At 44.2% G+C, this 20,492-nt stretch overlaps 1 protein-coding gene across 1 annotated transcript in view; it reads left to right on the plus strand.

The window, feature by feature from the left end:
- The first annotated feature begins 2,754 nt into the window (after positions 1-2,754).
- LOC128848161 (myosin-1B-like) overlaps positions 2,755-20,492 on the plus strand; it is a 32,128-nt gene continuing 14,390 nt past the window's right edge. The window contains exons 1-22 of the mRNA XM_054047969.1: positions 2,755-2,773; positions 2,997-3,048; positions 6,321-6,559; positions 6,645-6,788; positions 6,881-7,037; positions 7,853-7,880; positions 7,983-8,091; positions 8,188-8,280; positions 10,831-10,894; positions 10,990-11,088; positions 11,672-11,775; positions 11,938-12,076; positions 13,428-13,573; positions 13,645-13,794; positions 14,987-15,157; positions 15,777-16,083; positions 16,213-16,286; positions 17,405-17,492; positions 17,587-17,704; positions 18,101-18,224; positions 18,310-18,446; positions 19,364-19,619. Of these exons, the coding sequence (XP_053903944.1) occupies positions 6,356-6,559; positions 6,645-6,788; positions 6,881-7,037; positions 7,853-7,880; positions 7,983-8,091; positions 8,188-8,280; positions 10,831-10,894; positions 10,990-11,088; positions 11,672-11,775; positions 11,938-12,076; positions 13,428-13,573; positions 13,645-13,794; positions 14,987-15,157; positions 15,777-16,083; positions 16,213-16,286; positions 17,405-17,492; positions 17,587-17,704; positions 18,101-18,224; positions 18,310-18,446; positions 19,364-19,619 (2,712 nt within the window). The 5' untranslated portion in view covers positions 2,755-2,773; positions 2,997-3,048; positions 6,321-6,355. The remainder of the gene's footprint in view (positions 2,774-2,996; positions 3,049-6,320; positions 6,560-6,644; positions 6,789-6,880; positions 7,038-7,852; positions 7,881-7,982; positions 8,092-8,187; positions 8,281-10,830; positions 10,895-10,989; positions 11,089-11,671; positions 11,776-11,937; positions 12,077-13,427; positions 13,574-13,644; positions 13,795-14,986; positions 15,158-15,776; positions 16,084-16,212; positions 16,287-17,404; positions 17,493-17,586; positions 17,705-18,100; positions 18,225-18,309; positions 18,447-19,363; positions 19,620-20,492) is intronic.

Here is a 20,492-nt window from a genome sequence, read left to right on the forward strand (position 1 = left end):
CCTGTCTTCCCTGGCTGGTGCATCATTTGGGGGCTTAGGTGGGAGACAGACACCTAGAAGGAGGCAGCAATGCATGTGCCCAGTGCCAGAAAGATAGGTGCCTAGGGAACTTTCACTGCAAAAATGTAGTGAGTTTAGGTGGGTTCAGCAGGAGTTTTGTGGATTGTGTGGGAGCCAAAGCTGGGACTTTGGAGTCTAAACCCAGATTTACACGCCTATCTACTTTGGTGAATCTAGCCCTTTGAGGCTTTGGCCTGTGGCTCTCTGCAGTGGTGTATGTGGCTGTGTGTAGGTGATGTTGGAAGGAAGGTTTGGAGGGCATACAGAAGAGAGCAGGGAGATGATGAGAGCTGGCTGAAAAATGGAAATACTGTTTTGTGAAAGATTTTGATGTTTCCATTTTGCAGGGTTCAAAATGTAACAATATTTAATAGTTTGATTTTTTCTGAAATATTTTATTGAAAAATCTTGAAAATTTTAGTTTACAAAGCTGAAATTTCCAATTTATGACATTTCATTTTTTGCCATTAATGCAACAAAAAATATGGTATCCAGGTTCTTCCCATGCCACCATTTAATGTTTTAATTCCCTATCACCCTGCAGTTTTTCCTTTTCCTACTCTGTAATTTTTCAGAACTTCTCCAACTTGGAAAAAATTACAGTAAATTTTTCCTTTCGCTCTTGTGGAAATTTTCCAGAAAAGAAAACAAACAAATAAATAAATAAATAAACCCCCAAAATCTCAACTCCTAGATATAATTTATTCTAATGAATTCAGTGGCAAAAGGAACACAGGAAAAAAAGGGGGAAAGTGCTAAGGGAGGAAGGAAAACAACCCCAAAAAACAAACTTTGAAATTTTACAAAACGTTCAGTTTTGAAGAAAAACCAGCAAACTTTGAAAAACAGAAAGGTTTTTGTGAAAGTTTTGGCTTTGAAAACAGTAATTTTTTGTTTTAAAAGAAAGTTTTGACCGAAGAATTTCACCCAGTAGTAGGGTTTCTGCAGGTGTGTGAACGTTACGGTGGTGTCAGCAGTATGTTCTCCCATATGTTTGTGCTGAGATACACATGTGCTTCATTTGGTTTTAATCATTTTCATTCCAGCACAGGAGTGAGGACAGCTCACAGTGATTGATATGCTGGCTGAAATCCTACAGCATTTTTAGGCCCAGATTCTCAGCGGGTATAAATCCATTGAAGTCAATGAAGCAATGCTGATTTACACCCACTGAGAATTTGGCTCTTAGGCTTTAAGTTCTTGGAGCTCAATATCTTCTGCACATTTTCAAGGTGGATTTATGCCAAATGTGAAACTTGACCTCTGCAGGGCTCCTAGGACCCATCCCCCACCTCCAGCACTATTGTGCTGTACCAGGCAGACAGCTCACTGGGAGCAAAGGAGGAAAGCATTTCCTCAACCTCATAGCTGGACATCTAGGCAGGCAGCTCTAATGGGGTGTGCAGCCCAAGCTGTAAGCACTAATGGGGGTGTATGCAGTGATCCCTATATTGGGTACTATGATACGGTTCCCGGCACTGATCCCGGTTACACAACAGTTTGCCTGGCTTATTATAGAAATTGATGCCTAGAAAGTGAGGAATGACAGATGGGAAAGAGAGGGACTCTCTGTCACTCTGTGATGTATGCAAAAGTGGCCCCAGAACCCCACTGCACCCAGGAATGGTGTGGAAGGCATATGCCCCTCCATAACAATGTGAGGTGCACCTGACTCTCCACCAACAATGGGAGGATGCACATGATCTCCCTAAAATAGCAGGAGGCACCTCCCCCTCCAGATCAATGTGGGGTGCTCCTGTTCTCCCATATCAGTTTGGGATGCATCTGCTCCCTCCATAACAATGTGGGATGCATGTACCCTCCCCATATCAGGGGTGGTAGAATCTGGCTACCTATCACAGTCTGGGGGTAGCTGTTCCTTGCCCCTTTCCAGTAGAATGTATAATTTTTGCATCCATTTAACACTCCCCATCCACACCATCTCCAGGGTCCTTCCCCTTGGACTCACTCACGTGGGGACCTTCTTCTTCAGGACTCCTGCTCCAGTCTCTTGACTCTGGACTTCCATTTCTCTGCTCTTTCCCTTCCACTGACCCCCATTTCCTAGCTATTCCCTTGCACTTACTGCCCTCCCTTCTGGCCCTGGATTTACTTCTTCTCCCTATCCCACTTCCCCAAGGATCCCCGTTCTTCTTTGTTCCCCCATCCCTGAGCCTCCAGGCCCCTTGTTCCCCAGACATCCATATCCTCTCTGGTCCCCTGCTCCTGTCAGCTATGCCCCCATTCCCAGACTCCCTCCTGCTAGACTGAGGGACCTTCTTCCACTGCTAGATCCCTGTCCCTGAGACCCCAATTTTCTCTCCAGCTACATGCCCCTGGAACTCTCTCCCCTCTCTGTCTCATTCCCTGCTCCCTCTGCTAGGAGCTGTCTCCCATAACAGGAACTAGATTCTTCCCAGTCTCTCTTCTTCTGCTTGATTTCAGGCACAAAGCACAAACTCCAGGCAGTCCCTTTCACCTCCCCAACTGCCCCTGCCAGCTCCCTTGTTAAAGTATTTATAGGAGATTGATTCACAGAACTATGGCTAATTATATCCATTCACATCTAATATGAATGGGAATTATGTTAGGAGACAAGATTGCCAAAAATGTTTTGACCTAAGAAAGAGGAGGCGGCTGCTGTGTTTGCAGCTCACACCCTATAAAAGCCCCTGAGACCAGTCTGTCTTGTCCTTTCACAGAAAGCTCTAAGGTAAGAGTGTAAGGGACTTGGGTTTGAAGGGAGGGGGAGCCCACTCTGCATTCCACACATCCCACTGCATTCCTGCTGCCGCTAGCACTCATTTCCAGGAGGGATTGCGTATGACAGCAGGACTTTTAAATCCACTTTTCGAGTCATCTATACATTTTCAATCTCCAATTTATCACTGGAGTTTCATGCAGCAATAAGAAAGGAATTTCTATTTCTATTTTAGAATATTGACCAGCTTCCAGTCTGCATACTATCCATCTGGTATCACGAAAGAGGTAAGATCCTGATTTGCTAATTCCCAGGGGATGGTGAGTGACCCTCTAGAGTGGGATTTCTATATAGCTCAATAGGCAGTCATTGTATCCCCTAATATCTATGCCCATTGTGTAAATGCACTGTATATTGCGCTTGGGCTCTGTTGCCTGCGACAGGCAGGTCTCTAAAGTGGCTGGACTTGAAGCCACTGACCACTAATGCTGGGCCAGCAAGTGTCCTCTCTGAGATACCTCTCCTGAATACACACATCACAACATAATTGTACACAGTGAACTCCTACACGCCAGCTCATAGGTCCCTAATAAACCAGGACAGAGTGGCCCAAAAGAGGAGACCCACCAGGGAATAGAATCTAATTACTTGTCCAGAGACTAAATCTATTATTTTAATGAACACGTATCCAGAATTTGCTTTTTCCCCACACCCCAAACATGACTGACAATAATTGTGCCCCAGCTGAAAGAGAGACACATTTCTCTGGTAAATCCTAATCAAGTTTTCATTTCTTACTGCGCAGAGTAGCTTAGTGAGTGGCACTTAGATCTATATGTGTGAAAATGCCTTCAGAAGAGGATTTCAGGAAGCGTTTAAGGCAGCTGGTGGCCCTTTCACACGGACATCTTGACCAGTCTGACAGTGCCATTAATGCACTGTATAGTTAAATAAAGAAACTATAAAAGGAGTAATAGCATATTGATAATATTTGATTAACTGGCATGGGAGAGGCAGGCAGACAGAGTAACTATTAAAGTAACCATTCTTAAATTGCAACACTGGATGACTTGTACCCAAATGTATGAAAAGAATTGGCTGAACCACTAATGATGATTTTTAACAAATCTTGGAACACTGGAGTAATTCCAGAGAAATGAAAAAAAGCCAATGTTAAGCCAATATTTAAAAAAGATAAACAAGATGACCTGGTTAGCCCAGGGGTGCTGGAACAATTTGTATAGTGGGGGTGGTGAGAGCGATGAACCAAATTGTATACCCTGTATATGATTGAAACCACTTCAAGCCAGGGGGTGCTGCAGCATCCCCTGCACCCCTAGCTCCGGCACCTATGGGTTAGCCTAACATTGATCCCAGGCAAAATCATGGAAAAGCTGGTATGGAATGCAGTCAGTAAAGCAATATAATTAATTAATTAAGATTCATTAATTCCAATCAATCTGGTCTCATGGAAAATAGATCTTGCTAAACAAACGTGATTTTTATAGGAGATCATGAATTTGGTTGATAAAAGTTACTCTGTTCAAAGAATACACTTCGACTTCAATAAGGCATTTGAATTAGTCCCACATGACATTCTGATAAAACAAAAAAAGCACTATGAAATAAAAACTAGTTAACTGATAGATCTCAAGAAGTGATTGTAAATGTAGGATCATCATCCATTGGCAGATTTCTAATGGAGGCTCAGGGGGAGCTGCTTTTGGCCCAATGCTAGCCAATCTCTTTATCAATGCTCAAGTTTGCAAATGACACTAAAATTGGTGAAGTGGTAAATGATGATGACAGGTCAGTTATACAGACTACATTGGATCACTTATAAAGCTTAGCTCATTTGAACAACTTATGCTGGATGAATGGACTGTAAGGTGGATAGAAAGCTGGCTAGATCGTCGGGCTCAACGGGTAGTGATCAATGGCTCCATGTCTAGTTGGCAGCCGGTTTCAAGCGGAGTGCCCCAAGGGTCGGTCCTGGGGCCGGTTTTGTTTAATATCTTTATTAATGATCTGGAGGATGGTGTGGACTGCACTCTCAGCAAGTTTGCAGATGACACTAAACTAGGAGGCGTGGTAGATACACTAGAGGGTAGGGATCGGATACAGAGGGACCTAGACAAATTAGAAGATTGGGCCAAAAAAAACCTGATGAGGTTCAACAAGGACAAGTGCAGAGTCCTGCACTTAGGACGGAAGAATCCCATGCACTGCTACAGACTAGGGATCGAATGGCTAGGTAGCAGTTCTGCAGAAAAGGACCTAGGGGTCACCGTGGACGAGAAGCTGGATATGAGTCAACAGTGTGCTCTTGTTGCCAAGAAGGCTAACGGCATTTTGGGCTGTATAAGTAGGGGCATTGCCAGCAGATCGAGGGACGTGATCGTTCCCCTTTATTTGACATTGGTGAGGCCTCATCTGGAATACTGTGTCCAGTTTTGGGCCCCACACTACAAGAAGGATGTGGAAAAATTGGAAAGAGTCCAGCGGAGGGCAACAAAAATGATTAGGGGTCTGGAGCACATGACTTATGAGGAGAGGCTGAGGGAACTGGGATTGTTTAGCCTCCAGAAGAGAAGAATGAGGGGGGATTTGATAGCAGCCTTCAACTACCTGAAGGGGGGTTCCAAAGAGGATGGAGCTCGGCTGTTCTCAGTGGTGGCAGATGACAGAACAAGGAGCAATGGTCTCAAGTTGCAGTGGGGGAGGTCCAGGTTGGATATCAGGAAAAACTATTTCACTAGGAGGGTGGTGAAACACTGGAATGCGTTACTTAGGGAGGTGGTGGAGTCTCCTTCCTTGGAGGTTTTTAAGGCCTGGCTTGACAAAGCCCTGGCTGGGATGATTTAGCTGGGAATTGGTCCTGCTTTGAGCAGGGGGTTGGACTAGATGACCTCTTGAGGTCCCTTCCAACTCTGATATTCTATGATTCTATGATTCTATGATTCTATGTTTCAATATAGCCAAATACAAAATCAAATACAAAGAAGGGAGGTCATACTTATAAGATGGGATTGGAATCCTGAATGAAAAGCTTAAATTACATCAAAAGCATTATCTTTATTATTCAATGCAAGAAAACGCCCACTTTCCAGTGCCCCCAACAACCCTTTCATTGTAACCACAAAACACAGTCTAAAATGTACCCAGGAAAGAGGACCTAAGAGGGCTTTCAAAATTCCTGGTATGTTCTTGACTCTTCCTGGTCCCTCATGTAGGGATCTACTTACATTGTTCCTATAAACAATGGTGTTCCTTTGGCAATGGGTGGGTGGACAATGGTGTGCATCCCACTGGAACTGCAGGACCTCTGGTTCTATAGATATGGTTAGGAAAGGTATAAATAGGGAAAGAATTAACAGTGTGATAATAGAGGCTCAAAATTAGAGTCTGGATCTAAATGACTGGGAAAGCCTCTCACTCAGGTCTCAGGAGGGGCAGTTGGGAGTGATGTGGCCAGTTAAACAAGTGTAAGAAACTGACATGGCAGAGTATTCTAAATGAACAGCATGTGAGTCAATGTCACACATTTTCTCCCCATCAGAGCTCACTGCTGAGCTGCCCTAGATAACAGCAGCCATGTCGTCGGATGCTGAGATGGCCGCCTATGGGGTGGCAGCTCCTTTCCTCCGAAAGACAGAGAAGGAGAGAATTGAGGACCAGAACAAGCCTTTCGATGCTAAGACATCGGTCTTTGTGGTGCATTCCAAGGAATCCTATGTGAAAAGCGTAATCCAGAGCAGGGAAGGAGGGAAGGTCACAGTCAAGACTGACAAAGGAGAAGTGAGTAAAAACAAGGAGTTAGGAACAGCATTTTGTTCCTCCTCTGTTTTTAGCTGATAGAAATGGGTCTCTTCTTTCCTTCCAGACTTTGACTGTTAAGGAAGATCAAGTCTTCCCCATGAACCCTCCCAAATATGATAAAATCGAGGACATGGCAATGATGACCCATCTCCATGAACCTGCCGTCCTGTATAACCTCAAAGAGCGTTATGCAGCCTGGATGATCTATGTAAGTACAGGCCGAAGTCTTTCCTGGACTTCCAAACTAACAGCTACACTAAATCATGTGGAAGCCAATCACGTTATCTCCCTTTCTTTCAGACCTACTCTGGTCTCTTCTGTGCCACTGTCAACCCATACAAGTGGCTGCCAGTGTACAACCCAGAAGTTGTGTCTGCCTACAGGGGCAAAAAGCGTCAAGAGGCCCCTCCCCACATCTTCTCCATCTCTGACAACGCCTATCAGTTCATGTTAACCGGTGAGTGGCTCAACTCCTGAAAAGTGATTATAGAGTGAAAATTTCATATGAGGAATCACAAGCTTGTTTCCGGGAAATATGACATGCAGCTAAAGACACCAAAAACATTGAAAACTAGCAATGTGCAAACACAAATTCGTCCAAAGACAAACTGAACCTGACCCAAACATTAGCCCAGCTCTCAGAGAACCCAAAGCAAACCTTTTCGGAAGTTCACAATCGTGTGGTTAATGGAAAAAGTACAGAATGTCCATATCTGCTTCTGCACATTCTGGCTCTAGCTGGGCCCAAAGAAGAATCATGACACTCTGTTCTCAGGAAGCCTGATTCTTCCTGACTTTGCATCGTGTGTGTCAATTATACTTGTGCTAAGTGGTGCATCAGAATTCTTCACTCCCTTACACCTTGAGCGGTAATTCACACACACTTTGCACTCTTTTTGCACTGGTGTTATGCAGATGGTTATAAATTGAGGATCAGGTCATTATTCTGTATACCGCTTTGCTGTCCAGAGATATAAATAGCTCCATCAGATTGCTGTAAGAGGGAATTCTGTGACAGGGAAGTGGGTATAAGTATCCTGCGACGGCTCTATTGATCTGTTTGAGTTTATATTTATTATTTATTATGGCTAGGATTTTCAAAGAGGCTTAAGGGAGGTAGATGCCAAATTTTTATGGACTTTTGGTTTGTTGCCTGATGCCCTGAGGCCCCTTTGCAAATCCCAGCACTTATTTGTTTCACTCAGTTTTCAGTGAGTTCAATGTTACACAGTAATTCTTTTAAAAGTCTCTTTGATTCTGTCTCTTTCACAGATCGGGAGAATCAGTCGATCCTCATCACGTATGTATATTTCCCTCCTCCATTTTTTTGCTGGCTTTGCTGTGCACTGCAGGAAGAAACTCTTTGGTTATGTGTTCTCTGCTTCTCTGTTTGATTTGACAGCGGAGAATCCGGTGCTGGAAAGACTGTGAACACAAAGCGTGTCATCCAGTACTTTGCAACAATTGCAGTTTCTGGGGAGAAGAAGAAGGACGAGCCAGGCAAAATGCATGTGAGTTGGTCATTAGGGATGGGATTAAATGTTCTGTTCTGAAACTGCCACGTGGTTTAAAACAACCTTAATTTGACAATAATTGTTACTTTGTAGGGGACCCTTGAAGATCAAATCATCAGTGCCAACCCCCTGCTGGAGGCCTTTGGTAATGCCAAGACCGTGAGGAACGACAACTCCTCTCGTTTTGTAAGTCTTTTTGACAAAATTGCTCCTAGTCACAAGTGCAATGATGGGCCATATACATTCCTATCATTAGACTGATAATATAAATCTTGGCTGAGGTTCAAACCTGCTGAAGGGACCCCCAGGGCAGCTTTGCAAATCCCACTTCTGGCAGAAGATGCCTGGGATTATTTTAATTTAAAGCTGCAGGAGCTGTCGGAGGCTTGTATCCCAAAAAAGGGAAAACGGTTAGTAAGCAAGAGATTTAGACCGAGCTGGATGAGCGACCGTCTCAAAGGAGCGATTAGGAAAAAACAGAAAGCGTACAAAGAGTGGAAGAGGGGAGGAATCAGTAAGGAAATTTATCTTATTGAGGTCAGAGCATGTAGAGATGGAGTGAGAAAGGCCAAAAGCCGTGTAGAGTTGGACCTTGCGAGGGGAATTAAAAGCAATAGTAAGAGGTTTTATAGCCATATAAATAGGAAGAAAGCAAAGAAAGAAGAAGTGGGACCGCTGAAGACTATAGCTGGAGTGGAGATTAAGGATAATCTAGGCATGGCACAATATCTAAACAAATATTTTGCATTGGTGTTCAATGAGGCCAATGAAGGGATTAGGAATATTGGCAGCGTGACAGAGGGGGATACAGGAGGGGGGATTACCGTATCCGAGGTAGAAACCAAACTTGAACACCTTAACGGGACTAAGTCGGGCGGTCCAGATGATCTTCATCCAAGAATACTGAAGGAACTGGCGCGAGAAATAGCAGGCTCCTTAGCGATAATTTTTAATGAATCTTTAAACTCGGGGGTGGTACCGTTGGACTGGAGAATAGCTAATGTGGTTCCTATTTTCAAGAAAGGGAAAAAAAGTGACCCGGGTAACTACAGGCCTGTCAGTTTAACATCTGTAGTGTGCAAGGTCCTGGAGAAAATTCTGAAGGAGAAAGTAGTTAAGGACCTTGAGGTCAATGGCAATTGCGACAAATTACAACATGGTTTTACCACAGGCAGATCGTGCCAAACCAATCTGATCTCCTTCTTTGAGAAAGTAACAGACTTATTAGATAAGGGAAATGCGGTGGACCTAATATACCTTGATTTCAGTAAAGCGTTTGATACTGTACCGCACGAGCAATTATTGGTTAAATTGGAAAAGATGGGGATCGATATGAAAATCCAGAGGTGGATAAGGAACTGGTTAATGGGGAGACTGCAGCGGGTCGTATTGAAAGGTGAACTGTCAGGTTGGAGGGAGGTCACCAGTGGAGTTCCTCAAGGTTCGGTTTTGGGACCGATTTTATTTAATCTATTTATTACTGACCTCGGAACCAATTGTAGGAGTTTGCGGATGACACAAAGTTGGGAGGTATTGCCAATTCGGAGGAGGATCGGGATATTCTGCAGGGAGACTTGAATGACCTTGTAAATTGGAGTAACAGAAATAGGATGAAATTTAATAGTGAAAAGTGTAAGGTGATGCATTTAGGGATGACTAACAACAATTTTAGTTACAAGCTGGGGACGCATCAGTTAGAAGTAACGGAGGAGGAGAAAGACCTCGGAGTCCTGGTAGACCGCAGGATGACTATGAGTCGACAATGTGACGTGGCGGTGAAAAAAGCCAATGCGGTCTTGGGATGCATTAGGCGAGGTATATCTAGTAGGGATAAGGAGGTGCTGCTTCCGTTGTACAAGGCACTGGTGAGACCTCATTTGGAGTACTGTGTGCAGTTCTGGTCTCCCATGTTTAAAAAAGATTAACTCAGACTGGAACGGGTACAGAGAAGGGCCACTAGGATGATCAGAGGAATGGAAAACCTGTCGTATGAAAGGAGACTCCAGGAGCTCGGGTTGTTTAGCCTAACCAAACGAAGGCTGAGGGGGGATATGATTGCTCTCTTTAAATATATCAGAGGAATAAATACCAGGGAGGGAGAGGAATTATTTCAGCTCAGTACTAATGTGGACACGAGAACGAATGGATATAAACTGGCGGTGGGGAAGTTTAGGCTTGAAATTAGACGAAGGTTTCTGACCGTCAGAGGGGTGAAATATTGGAACAGCCTTCCAAGGGAAACGGTGGGGGCGAAGGACCTGTCTGGCTTTAAGATTAAGCTAGATAAGTTTATGGAGGGAATGGTTTAATGGGATAACATGATTTTAGTCAAATGAACAGTGTGCCATCGCTGGTAAATAGTATCAATGGCCAATGAGGGTCTGGCTGGAGAATCTTGCCTACATGCTCGGGGTTCTACTGATCGCCATATTTGGGGTCGGGAAGGAATTTTCCTCCAGGGTAGATTGGCAGAGGCCCTGGAGGTTTTTCGCCTTCCTCCGCAGCATGGGGCAGGGGTCGCTAGCTGGAGGATTCTCTGCTACTTGAAGTCTCTAAACCACAGGATTTGGGGACTTCAACAGCAGAGTCAAGGGAAAGGGTTGGGATGGCTTTGTGGCCTGCATCATGCGGGAGGTCAGACTAGATGATCATAATGGTCCCTTCTGACCTTAAAGTCTATGAGTCTATGAGTCTGTCTCTGAAGGTTTTAAATGAAATGGCTTTTTTCCTTTAAAGGGTAAATTCATCAGAATCCACTTTGGTACCACAGGGAAACTGGCTTCTGCTGACATTGAAACATGTAAGGGACCTCCCTTTAAGGGTCACAATTCTCTGTCTCTCTTTCTTTCTCATTGTGTTTTCTTGTGGCTAATTGTACTTTACCTGCCTTGCCAGATCTGCTGGAGAAATCTAGAGTCACTTTCCAGCTCAAGGCGGAAAGAAGCTACCACATATTTTATCAGATCATGTCCAACAAGAAGCCAGAATTAATTGGTAAGAAACGTTTTAGCTCTTTTGGTGGAACTGGTCACTGAGTAACACTAACTGATAAGCTTTGTTACATGGGCAATTATGGACATGTCTGCACTGCAGTGTAAACCCAGGCTCAGACTCAGGTTTGAACCCAACCCCTCCTCTACAGTTCACACTCAAATCTATCTGACTCGGGTCAGTAAGTCGTCAGGACCAGGGTCCTATGTGGGGTGGTAGGTACAACCCCAAATCCTGCTGTGACTTGGGTCCAAGCTCCGTCATTTCTCAGCGTGGATCACAGCACAAGCCTGGGTCCCCAGAAGCAGAAAGTCTGACTCGAGTCTGAGAGCAATATGGATGCATCAGCATGGTTCTGAGAAACAGATCATTCAATTGTAAACCTGGGTTTACTATGCAGCATGATGCACATGTGTAAGCTTGGAAACACTGAGTCTGTAGGCTTGGGGCCCACAGACCTGGGTTTGCAATGGAGTGTAGATATACCCTTAAAGCCCTGTGTTACCCTGAGGCAAGGTCTGGAATAAATACGTGACCAAAGACCAAACTGCAGCAGGTAAAAATTGGAATCTATTCTTGTTTTCAGAGATGCTTCTGATTTCCACCAACCCATATGACTTCCCCTTTGTGAGTCAAGGTGAGATCACAGTAGCCAGCATCGATGATCAGGAGGAACTCATAGCAACAGATGTGAGTAGCACACAGAAAGTAGCACAGGGACTATTACCTATACCAGAGAAGGAGTAAAATGTCTGAGTGCTTTAGGAGCTGAAATCCCATCATAAGTCAATGGGGCTTTGGCTCCTAAGTCACCTAGCTGCTAGATCTTTCCTTTCCTGATTCTGTTGACAGAGCGCCATTGACATTCTGGGCTTCAATTCTGATGAAAAGATGGCCATATACAAGCTGACAGGGGCAGTCATGCACTATGGGAACATGAAGTTCAAGCAGAAGCAGCGTGAGGAGCAGGCAGAGCCGGATGGCACGGAAGGTATTAGCAGAATCTGAGCTAAACTCTCAATAATACAAGCAAAAAATGAAGCCTTAGTTATCACTTGTGCTGAGCTCGCACAATTTAACTCATGGGGGAGGTGGCTATAAGGGCTGATCTAAGTTATATCATACCTACTGTTACAGAAATATCGGGTCCACCTAGCTGAGAGCCAGACAGGGATAAGGAAGAGTTGCTTTATTCTGCAGAAGAAAGGAGAGCTTTGCACCTTGGTACAAAAACTCTGTCTTACACACATTTTACAGATCCTTTATACACATTCAGACAAAGGTCCTTGCAGTGTTAACACTTGATTGGTGGTAGTCAGACCCGTGCTTTTGCTATCTGGTCAGTGAAAACTGGCTTGGGACCAGCTCCAACTACCTTAAGGCCTTGAAGGGAAAACAGTTGAAAAGTTCAGGCTACTGTGTACTTGAAGTGTTGCTTCCCCCTAATGGCCGCTGGTTGACATAAAGGCTGCTCTGTTAAGGGGGGGGTCACTAATAACTTTCACACTACTATAACATACCTACTACACATGGGTGTAAATGACACATAAGGTGTAAGCATCTCAACCTCCCCATCTCTAAAATGGCCATCTTTGTAAAACAGCTTGGCTTCACACATGAAAGGGCCCTGCAGGTGTTTTATTGCCTAACCAGCCCATGGATTGTGCTATGAGATGAGACAGGCAGTGGGGAAGTGATGGCAGGAGAGGGCCAGCATTGGGTATTTATACTAGTTTAATATCATGAAGTTCCATTCTGTCCCAGAAGGCATGCACAGCTCCTATGCCAATGGGAGCTGCATGTTCATTGTGTGGACACAATTTGGGCCATGGTTTGAAACTGAAGAGAGACTTTCTCATTTGTTTCTAGGCCAAATGCTGCACTGAAATACATCCCTTTGTAATCCTGTTGAAGTCAGTGGGGTTGCACAGCATGGAATATGGCCACTAACCTGAGTCCTTTATTCCGATCATTCAGAAATCAGAATCTCTATACAGGCTGCACAGTAAAGTGGCAAAGAAAGAGCTTCAAAACCATCTTTTCATTCTGGCTGTTCATCTGCTTCTTTCTCCTTTAACATTTTTTATTCAGACCATATGGGATATTTTTTTGACAAATTCTTTCAATCACTTGATGTACAGACCCTCTGAATCAAATGCAAAACATTTCAGCAAGAAATCAAGAAATAAAGGAAGCTCTAAACTCCATAATTACTGGAGTTATTAATAGTATGTGGTAGCTGGTGAAACACAAAGAGATCTCATTGCTCTTTTCTAGTCATTATAAAAAACACCAAAGTCTATTTTTGAGCTACTGGTTCATTCCTCTCACTCTTTGTTTAGTGGCTGACAAAGCTGCCTACCTGATGGGTCTGAACTCAGCTGATCTGCTCAAAGCCTTGTGTTACCCCCGAGTCAAGGTTGGGAATGAATATGTGACCAAAGGTCAAACTGTGCAGCAGGTAACAATTGGGGATCTAGAATTCATGGTTTGAATTAACACACCCAGGTTTCTTCCTCTGCTTTGTATGGTAACTCCAGTCCCTCTCCCACTGGTTAGGTGAACAATTCTGTGGGTGCTCTGGCAAAGGCTGTCTTTGAGAAAATGTTCCTGTGGATGGTCATTCGTATCAACCAGCAGCTGGATACCAAGCAGCCCAGACAGTACTTCATTGGTGTCCTGGACATTGCTGGCTTTGAGATCTTCGATGTAAGGAGCAGAGATTTGACAGCAGGTTCTTGGAAGGGATGCTCATGGGTTCTGAGAACTTTGAGGGTTATTTTTTTTTTAATTATTTAAATAATTTCCTGGAAAAGCCTGACTTTTCTGCAGAAACAGAATCATAGAATCATAGAATATCAGAGTTGGAAGGGACCTCAAGAGGTCATCTAGTCCAACCCCCTGCTCAAAGCAGGACCAATTCCCAGCTAAATCATCCCAGCCAGGGCTTTGTCAAGCCGGGCCTTAAAAACCTCCAAGGAAGGAGACTCCACCACCTCCCTAGGTAACGCATTCCAGTGTTTCACCACCCTCCTAGTGAAATAGTTTTTCCTGATAACCAACCTGGACCTCCCCCACTGCAACTTGAGACCATTGCTCCTTGTTCTGTCATCTGCCACCACTGAGAACAGCCGAGCTCCATCCTCTTTGGAACCCCCCTTCAGGTAGTTGAAGGCTGCTATCAAATCCCCCCTCATTCTTCTCTTCTGGAGACTAAACAATCCCAGTTCCCTCAGCCTCTCCTCATAAGTCATGTGCTCCAGACCCCTAATCATTTTTGTTGCCCTCCGCTGGACTCTTTCCAATTTTTCCACAAAAAACAGGTGTCTCTTGATCTTCCTCCACAGTAGTATGAGCCTCCAATGATTTCATTTTTGGATAGTTTTTGTGTGGTATATGTAGAAATGACAACTACACTGAAAGTGCCTTCAAATTGTTAACAGGTGGTGCATAATAGCAAAGAAATTATTCTCCACCTAACGCAAATTATTGTAGGTGTTCATGGCACCTAGAGGACAGCTCATTAACTCCCAGGCAGGCTTGCAGCTGAGTATCTGGAAATGTTTGAGTAGGCCAGAGGGCTGAGAGCTCAAAAGGAGCTGGGCAGGCCCAGATCCTAATATATGATCAGGACCAAGAGCTTAAATGCCTGAGTAGGCCTGGGCCCCAGAGCACAGAAATAGCTGAACAAGCCTGGGCCTTACACTGCAGAAATGTCTATGCAGAGCTGAGGATTGAATCCCAAAACATCTGGCTAGTTTTAGGGAAGAGAACTCAGAATCCCATTGAAGCCCAGGTTAGTTATACAGACATGATGAGTTGAAAGAAGAGTCATTGTTAGGTATATCAGGTGTGCACAGGATTTTACATATAGATATATCTTCTTTTTCCCTTTGTGTAGTACAACAGCCTGGAGCAGCTGTGCATCAACTTCACCAATGAGAAACTGCAACAGTTTTTCAACCACCACATGTTTGTGCTGGAGCAGGAGGAGTACAAGAAGGAAGGAATCGAATGGGAGTTCATTGACTTTGGGATGGACTTGGCTGCCTGCATTGAGCTCATTGAGAAGGTTCTTATGCTTTATGTGCTCAAGGGTTCTTTAGCTTCTAAAGGATTTTGCTATACTTAAGATAATGAATAAATGCATGCTCAAGTGCATGTAAATTATTTAATATACTCTGAATAATTAAATAAATATATTGGACATTGGTTGTGAAAAGGTCTCAATCCATAACTTTGGGATAGGGTCACAAGGCAACCACATATAACTGTATGGCAACCATCCCTGTCCCTGCTCACTTCCACAAAGAAAAGGACTGTGTTAGTTTTAGAATTCTTTTCAGTTACTGAGACACAGTCACTATTTGAAGGACATCTAAAGAAATGCACGGCCTCACCCCTAGAAACAGAGATTTAGAATGATTCCTGTTTCATTCACTTTAACTCTCTAGCACATTAAAAATCTGTCTAGGACATGCAAGGTGATTTCCCATGAGCTATATCTTTATTATTTTCAAACCTACAAATAGATACCATAGGGAGGTTACTCTAATTTCATCTTGTTGAAGGCACATTCACTGACACAATATCCCTTCTGAATGCAACCAAGAGATGCTCACATTGTCTAGGAGGCTGATTTGTAATATCTCTTTTTCCTCTCTCTTCTCATCTGTTGCTGTGTCTTTCAGCCAATGGGTATTTTTTCCATCCTGGAAGAGGAGTGCATGTTCCCCAAGGCAACTGATGTGTCTTTCAAGAACAAGCTCTATGACCAGCATCTTGGCAAGTCCAACAACTTCCAGAAGCCCAAGCCTGCCAAAGGAAAGGCTGAGGCCCACTTCGCCCTGGTGCACTATGCTGGCACTGTGGACTACAACATCACTGGCTGGCTCGAGAAGAACAAGGATCCTCTGAATGAAACTGTCATTGGGCTGTACCAGAAATCGTCACTGAAAACACTGGCTTTGCTCTTTGCCGCGTATGGTGGAGATGCAGGTAATTTCTGTGAAATCAGTATTTTCTTTGGCACACAGCAGGTGACTCCTATAGAATTAAAAATATGCAAAATGTTAATCTTCATGAGATCTTTACATTTTAATTGCATCCTTTTCTTGTATTATTCAGAGAGTGGTGGTGGTGGCAAGAAGGGAGGCAAGAAGAAGGGTTCTTCTTTCCAGACCGTCTCTGCTCTTTTCAGGGTACAGTACAGTGGTCATTATAAATCTCTTTTCTATGTGAAGGAGGAAAGAAGACCCCCTTTAATTCTGCAAAGCCTGGTTTCCAGTTAGTTCTGACATGCAAAGCCTCCTTGCTCATAAAGAGCAAAGGGCTGCACTCCTCAAACAAAACTTCCAGGCAGGTCACTAGGAGTTTTGCCTAATTAACAACACGAGAATAAGGGCCAGAGTCATTGTTACCTCTGGATGATGTCAGAGTCACTGTCTCCTCTGGATGATGTCAAAAATGATATAAAACAAAATCATCCTCTGATATGGGGCTTAACGTGTCCCTTCCCTCTACTTACCCTTTCAGAGGAAAATGATTCAGGACCATAAACTGTGCAGCCCTTCCCCCCACATGTGGGTGTTGCAATGGGGTCGGGTCTGTAGGCACCCTTCATATCTTTGATTATAACTGAAGAGCTGAGTGTGTCACTTGTGTCTCACTTTCCTTCTGCCTCTCACCCCCTTCCTTTCTCATCCTCTTAAGCGTCCTGATTCTCCCCTGCCTGACACCTTGCGTGTCACTTTCACTGGTGCAAAGGAGTGCAAACAGGGTGTACAAAGCTCCCAAATCAGAATTCCTCCCTCCCCCCCATGAGTGGCAGTGCCTGACACCCACCTTGCATTCACTTTGTTCAGGTGTCAATGACTAGACAAGGTGGTGGGCAGTGGAGAGTCTGCATTCAGGCCTGTGTTTTATCCTCACATACAGTCCATTAAATTTTAAGTTCAGAATAAACTTCTGATGTTTGTCCCAGATTTTTGAAAGTTGCCTTATGTTTTAGCAACTCCAGTGTCTCTTCTGCCAGTCATAATGGCCATTTCCCATAGGCTCAATTGTACTATTTTAATTATTTAATTTCAATTTATTAACACGTTTCAAAATTACAAGAAGGAGGGAGGCATAGGTTAGAATGGCTCCTGCTGGTAAGACCTGACAGCTCATTTGTCTGAATTTCAAACACTGGTCAACAGTTTGCTACAAATCATGATCACATTATAAACATTTTACTGTCTTTATCAGTACATAGATCTGCATACATCTGCCAAGGTGTCACATTGGTTAACCTAAACCTTTGCTTATGGTCTCACAGGAGAATTTAAACAAGCTGATGAGCAATCTGAGAAGCACTCATCCTCACTTTGTGCGATGCCTCATTCCCAATGAAACGAAGACACCCGGTAAGAAGCGCCAGTGTACAGAGCTCTTAGTGAGATGCAGCCATTCCCTCTGGGCTGCACAAAGAAGTACTAATTTATGCTGTGATTTGTTAAGGTGCCATGGAACATGAGCTCGTACTGCACCAGCTAAGGTGTAACGGCGTGCTGGAAGGGATCCGAATTTGCAGGAAAGGATTCCCCAGCAGAGTCATTTATGCAGACTTTAAACAGAGGTAAGACTCCTCCAGTCCCTGTTCCATTCTCTCTCTGTGGAGTAGCTTGCATTTTCTAACTACTTTAACTATTGTAGTCACTGCAGCGCCCAGCACATGCTGTGTGTATAGAAGAAATTTAGGACCAAACAGGTGTAGTCCAAAAGACAGCAAAAATGCCACACTTTTCCTGTGTGGGGGGAGGGGAATGGGCTGGGTGAGCAGTGGAGTGGCCATGCCAGGTGACTATGTAGCCCTTTAAATACCATAAAGCTGAATTTCATGATGGGTCTGGTCTGTCTGTGGGAACTCAGAATAGGGGCTTCATGGGAGGACAAAGGCAGTGACAGAGTTATGGCCAGTGTGGCCAGAATTGTGAGCAATGTGAGCTTCTTCATATTTTGTTTTCTCCCACAGATACAGGATTTTAAATGCAAGCGCCATTCCAGAAGGACAGTTCATGGACAGCAAGAAGGCTTCTGAGAAACTACTTGGGTCCATTGATATTGATCAGACCCAGTATAAATTTGGTCACACCAAGGTACAAACACTCTTTGATTCAAACACTGTCTATTTGTATTCTGTACAGAATGAAAGTGATTGTCTGTAACATTCTCTTCCTCAAGGTGTTCTTCAAAGCAGGGCTTCTGGGTCTTCTAGAGGAGATGAGAGATGATAAACTGGCACAGCTTATCACCCGCACACAAGCCATGTGTCGTGGCTTCCTGATGAGAGTGGAGTTCAAGAAAATGATGGAAAGAAGGTAGCAATGTACTGTATGTCTGCTGGGTCTGTGTCACCCCACAGAGGTGAAATGAACAGAATTGGAGGGATGGACTCAGTCTGACTTAGATCTCATTAATCTACTGTATCAATGTGTGAGCGCTTGGGAGTAGAGCTGGGTGAAAATTTTCGAATAATTCATTTGTTGAAAAATGCAGTTTTAGGTCAACCAAAACCATTAATGAACTTGCTGGTAGTTTAGGCCCAAGAAAATGTCCGCTCAAGATTCACAAGGGGATTTAGGTGCCATTCACAAAACAACCATAGGAGGAGCCCCAGAATACCTGTCAGTTAGTTTTGGTTCAACATTAGTTTTGGTTCAACCCAAACTGATTTATTTTATTTTATTTTTTGGAACTGCCAGTGAACCAACAAATCAATTATTTGCCCAGCTCCATCTGGGAGTACAAATCGATATAACTGCTATACCAAGGAGCAAGAAGAAGGTGTGTTAGACTAGGGCTGGCCAACTTTAACTTCCACCTTAACTTCCATCTTCCGGTTGGGTACTTTTATGCTAAATTTTCTTTGGCTCCTCAGCATGAGTTACACCAGTTCAGAGTCCCTTAGACTCCAAAACACTCATCAGAGGGAGTGGGTCAGTGATGTGTAAAGAGGGAGCGAAAGTTCATCCCGGTTTGTGAGCGTGAGTCTACAGAGAACAGACATTAGTTCAACATGCACATTGAGGAGACCGACAGTGGAGTTTTACTCCCCCTAGACTTTCTAAGGCTCAAGCAGGTCCAGAGTCTGTAACCCTTAGAGTAGTATTTTTTCATGTGAGTGGCCCCATTTGAACTCAAATGAGGCTACTTGGCTGAATAAATGCTACTCACAATTAGTAGCATTGCAGTATCTGGCCTTTAACATTGACCATATATTCTGATGACATTATAGAGAGTCCATCTTCTGTATCCAATACAACGTTCGCTCGTTCATGAATGTCAAGCACTGGCCCTGGATGAAGCTGTACTTCAAGATCAAGCCCTTGCTGAAGAGTGCTGAATCTGAGAAGGAGATGGCCAACATGAAGGAAGAGTTTGAGAAGACGAAAGAGGAGCTTGCTAAATCTGAGGCAAAAAGGAAAGAACTGGAGGAAAAAATGGTGACCCTGCTGCAAGAGAAAAACGACCTGCAGCTCCAAGTACAGTCTGTGAGTATCACCAGTGCATTCAACCCTTATTGTACAGTAGAAAGGTCCAAGCTGAAAGTTCCCAATGCAACTTTCCCATGAAGCATCCCATTAATAGCACTGGGATCAGTGTTTGGCCAAGATAAAATATTCCCCGTGTTTAAAATATAAAGTATCAAAAAGAAAGTATCGGTGTATAAATAAATAAATAACAATACTCCCAGCCATGTATGACAGGTCATGCCCTAAAACAAAGTGAGAGCAAGCAAATTTGGAGAAGCAAAGTTATGCTCTTTAAATACTCCTGCCGCATCCATGGCAATTTACTGTGACAGTGCCAATGTATTCACAACCCCTGATGAATTTACACATCTGCTGTACCCTTTAAATGTATTATGCCACCAATGTTGCCATCCCAGGCTGGATTAAGGCAATCTGGAGCCTCACACACACCATGACAAGGGGCCGTCTATGGCTCCACCCGCACAGCCCAGCCCTGTGATGTGGTCCCCCCACCCCTCCAACACACACAGTTGAAATGGCAGTGGCAGCAGGGCTCCTCCCTTCCCAGAGAAGCAGTGACCACAGTACGAGGTCCTCTTTTCCCAGAAGAAGAGGCAGAAAGGGCCTCCTCTCCTCTGGAGCAGCAGTGGCGGATGTAGGGTTCTCTCTCTCCCTCCACAGAAGTAGAGTGGCAGCACCCTGAGTACTTGCTTTATGAGCCAGGGTGTGTGCAAGGCGGGAAAAGCAGGGACACGGCCCCCCCAGTAATTGGCGGGGTCACAGAACTCCTCTGGCGGCCCTAGGATGACCAGATGTCCTGATTTTATAGGGACAGTCCTGATTTTGGGGTCTTTTTCTTATATAGGCTCCTATTACCCCCCACCCCCATCC

Source organism: Malaclemys terrapin, chromosome 13 (genome assembly GCF_027887155.1).
Source record: "Malaclemys terrapin pileata isolate rMalTer1 chromosome 13, rMalTer1.hap1, whole genome shotgun sequence".
Taxonomy (NCBI): domain Eukaryota; kingdom Metazoa; phylum Chordata; order Testudines; family Emydidae; genus Malaclemys; species Malaclemys terrapin.